Below are 4050 nucleotides of genomic sequence, written 5' to 3'. Positions count from 1 at the left end.
AGAATCATTATCAATCCCAAAAGTCAAAGAAAATGTCGAGGTGTGCTATCAGCTACTGAAAGGAGCAACGCAATGCAGAAGCTGATCAGAATTGATCAATACGAATTTGAAAAATCTGAACAATATAAAGAAAGGTCAGAAAGATTACAATTACATAGAAATCACGATGGGCTAATAATTTACATGGGTCGTATATGAGGTGAGCACCTTATAATTTTACCTCGCAAACATCCCTTTACAAACTTGGTTATTCAAAGAGCACATGCACAGACTCACCATTGGATGGTTGGTCTAACAATGTCCAAGTTTCGTGAGCATTATTGGACAGATACTTTATGTAGCCAAGTAAAAACAATAATATACGATTGCATTTGGTGTAAAAGATTCAGGCGCAAACCATTACTAGCTCCATTAACAGCTGATCTTCCAAAGTATCAAACTAAAAGTAAATACCCCTTTGAAACTATTGGTTTGGATTTCGCTGGCCCAATCGAATATAAAGTAAGCAAAGAGTGTTACAAAAAGTCGTACATTGTACTTTATACATGCGCAACTTCAAGAGCAATCCATTTGGATCTACTAAAAACAATGGAAAATGAAAATTTTCGAAGAAGTATGAAAGAAATGATTGCAAGAAGGGGAACACCTGCACTCATAATATGCGACAATGCTAAAACATTTGTAAGTACTGCAAGGTGGCTCCGATGATTGCAGAGAGATCCGCAGGATTCGTCTGACCTTCGAACGACTTAAATTAGTTTTGATTGATATTGAAAATACGTTGAAAAACTGACCATTAGGATATATCGAGACCGATATTAACACCAAACATGATTTTGCATGGGAAAGGTATTACAATCCCATCCGAAAATGCAGAAGATGACGATGATGAAGATTTTAACAACAAAACGACTACACGAGCAATGCGGTATATCACTAAATGCAAGAACGTAGCGTAGAAAAGGTGGACAAACGAGTACTTAAGATCATTACGAGAAAATCACCAGTGCAAAGGCTATTATTAAAAGAACATAGCAGTAGGAAAAATTTTCTTACTTAAAGGAGAAGAAAAGAATAGAGGTGAGAGGAAAATTGGTATGGTAACGAAACTTGCACGCGGAGAAGATAATGTAATCAGCAGTGCTAAATTAAGAACGGGAAATAATCAAGTAGTGAAAAGACCGATTGAGATGCTTTATTAGTTTAAAATTTGCCAAGATCCTACTGAGATCAAGGAATTCCTAAATGATTCTAGACCTAGCGAAAACAAATCAGCAGAGCAAACAAAATCTCTGAAGCAAAGACCTTCACGAATGGTGAAATCGAAGGCTGAGGAACTTATTAAAAAAACAGCACTTAATGAAAATTTTGATGAGAATTTCTAGATATTGTCTAAAAATTGGAGGAGTGTGTCATAAACATTTGTTAAACCACTCGATGACGTCTAGTATTTTTACAGTAATTAATAAGTGGTAGAAATTTGGTAATTATTATCTTAAATTTAGTTACTGATAATTGCCAACTCTGTCAGATTTAGCATAAATAACGCTGTTTTCTTAATAAAAATATATAAAAACAAGTTACAAAAAAATGCGTTGAGTCGATTTTCCTCAGTCAGTTAAAAACAAAGAAACATTCACAACAGTGTTAAAAAATCTGGTAATCTGTTCTTATGAAACTTAACTAGCGTAAATAAAAACATTACGCAATATAACAAACACACATAATAGCTATTAACAAATATGTAATAAATATTTCATGAATAAAACCACTTTAAAAAAAAATCCTAAAAACATTTAGGAAACGGTTTTGATGAAGTAAGTAATTGTTCATAAACTACGCAACGCTTACTTATACTATTAAACAAAACAAGCAAAGGTCCATCGCAGAGTCTTAAGTTGAAAAAAATGTTAAAATAGCATATTAACATTAATTAAAATGACAGCGTGAAAAAGCTTGATTCTCCAAATTTTTTAAAATAAATTTAGCGTTGCGTAATTTATGAACGGTCCCTTAACATTAAGTATATGTATTTGAAAAATAAAGTAGCAATAAGCTGTTGTAATAAAGCAGTACAAGTAAATTTGTAAACATTACGCATTATAGTAAACTGACAAAATTACAATGCAATAAACATTTATTGTTTATTTAAAAAAAAATCCTCAAAATTTTCTGAAAACGATTTTTAAATATATTGATAAATACATATATATAAATACTTACATACATACATATCTAACATAAACTGAATAAAAATCTACACTTAAAGTATTCTAAGCTTATATCATTTTTATAAAATGTTTACTTTTATGTTTTACATTATATTACACAGGTCAACAAAAAAAATTTTTTCTGGTGCCGAGCAAACAATTTGTTTTTTGTATAGCATTTCTCATTTTGATTTTAAATATGCAACTCTTTTTTTACCATCACGTCAAGTTGTAAAGATATTTAGGTTCAAATCTTAAGTATTTAGGGTAAAGTCCCTAATATTGTCGAAAAAAAAATTGTTCAAAAGTATGTCAACCTGGGTCTCAAAAGAAGCGTATTTTCATAGAGAATTTAAAAATGTTGTTTATTTGTAATAAAAATAAGTATTTTGTATATTTTTGCTGAAAAACATTCTGTTGAAATTTTTTCAAGAGTCTTTAGCATTTTTAACATAATTTTTTTGTCAATAAATTTCAAGGAAAATATTTATGTTTTCTAAAATCTCTATGAAAATACGCTTCTTTTGAGACCCAGGTTGACATACTTTTGAATAACTTTTTTTTCGACAATTTTAGGGACTTTACCCTAAATACTTAAGATTTAAACCTAAATATCTTTACAACTTGACGTGATGGTAAAAAAAGAGTTACATATTTGAAATTAAAATTAGAAATGCTATACAAAAAATAAATTGTTTGCTCGAAACCAGAAAAAATTATTTTTTTTTGTTGACCTGTGTTATTTTTCAGTTTATCTTTTTAAAGAAAACTATTATGTATACGCTTGTTTTTACATATGTTGTTTATGATTCTGTTTTAATAGCTTAGCAAAATTTTCATGAAATATGAACAAATTGCCTAATTATGTTACCAATTTTTAAACAAAAAAAAAAAAAAATGGAGCCAAAGGAAATCAATCAGAACTTCAATCAGTAACTTTTAAACTCAAACTAAATGGCTTTGCTGTAAAACCACCAGTGCAAGTACCGGAATTCATTTCGATTCGTGATGTTTTAAATAACTGCGACATTGTTGAAGATCTTAAAGGTGAGCTTCTTATTCTCTACGGAACCACCGGAACAACCAATTTATGCAGCACTAGGAAACAGTTTATTCGGGGCCTTGTATGACGCCTATAAAAATCACTATGCTATATCCATTCGACCTGATGATGTCTGGTTAACGATAATCATAGAATTAGAAGACCACGTTGATAAACACGCCGAAGAGATGCGTGACCTTTTTGTGAACCACGAAGGAAAAAAGGAATTGACTGTTGCTAGTGAAGCTTGTGGCGATACTGTTAACGATTGGGCCGGTTTAGTTAAAAAGATGTCAGATCTTATTGGTGAAAATAGTGAAGCCCACTTGCGCGACTTTATTGAGCTTTAGTTTACCCCCACTTCACCCAACGACAGTCTAATTGCGCAAGTAGAGCTGATGGGCTCAGTGGAAAACTATTTTAGGTATGAATTTGGCCTCGTATGTGGCATACCTTAGGTAACTTTAATGGGAACAATTGACGACTGGGTAAAACTAAAGGAAAAAACTGTTGAACTTGGTAAGAGATTTGCTAAAAATCAACCAGAGCTAGGTTGGTGGAGTAATATTTTAGTTTCGATTGCTGATAAATTTATTTAAAGTTATAATGGAAACCGTAATGAACGTTTTTGGCAGAGTTGCGTTGATTTTCATGCCGCACGAGGCATGAAAATCAACGCAACCATCATGCATTAAATCGAATAAAAAATTTAAAGAAAGTTACTCTACTGTATGGGCATTAGCATTTTCCCCTTTTTATCAAGGTATTTGGCGATTAAATAATTTTAAAATCGGCTTT

General features: G+C 31.5%; 1 protein-coding gene across 1 annotated transcript; it reads left to right on the top strand.

The window, feature by feature from the left end:
- Nucleotides 1–297: 297 nt before the first annotated feature.
- Nucleotides 298–3602, top strand: LOC136074105 (uncharacterized). Its single transcript, XM_065786406.1, has 4 exons — nucleotides 298–681; nucleotides 801–942; nucleotides 3114–3257; nucleotides 3406–3602. Exons 1-4 carry the CDS (start codon nucleotides 298–300, stop codon nucleotides 3600–3602), a joined length of 867 nt encoding a protein of 288 aa, XP_065642478.1.
- The last annotated feature ends 448 nt before the right edge of the window (nucleotides 3603–4050 follow it).

This window comes from Hydra vulgaris, chromosome 01 (genome assembly GCF_038396675.1).
Source record: "Hydra vulgaris chromosome 01, alternate assembly HydraT2T_AEP".
Classification (NCBI taxonomy): domain Eukaryota; kingdom Metazoa; phylum Cnidaria; class Hydrozoa; order Anthoathecata; family Hydridae; genus Hydra; species Hydra vulgaris.
Note: the sequence above shows the minus strand (reverse complement) of the source record. Positions and strands in the feature narration are given on the sequence as shown.

Excerpts from the sequence above, each read along its gene's own strand:
- LOC136074105 (XM_065786406.1), top strand. The coding sequence starts at position 298 with ATGTCCAAGTTTCGTGAGCATTATTGGACAGATACTTTATGTAGCCAA. Across the intron at positions 943-3,113 it reads AATGCGGTATATCACTAAAT|CCAAAGGAAATCAATCAGAA; the intron begins GCAAGAACGTAG and ends AAAAAAATGGAG. Across the intron at positions 3,258-3,405 it reads CATTGTTGAAGATCTTAAAG|AATTAGAAGACCACGTTGAT; the intron begins GTGAGCTTCTTA and ends CGATAATCATAG.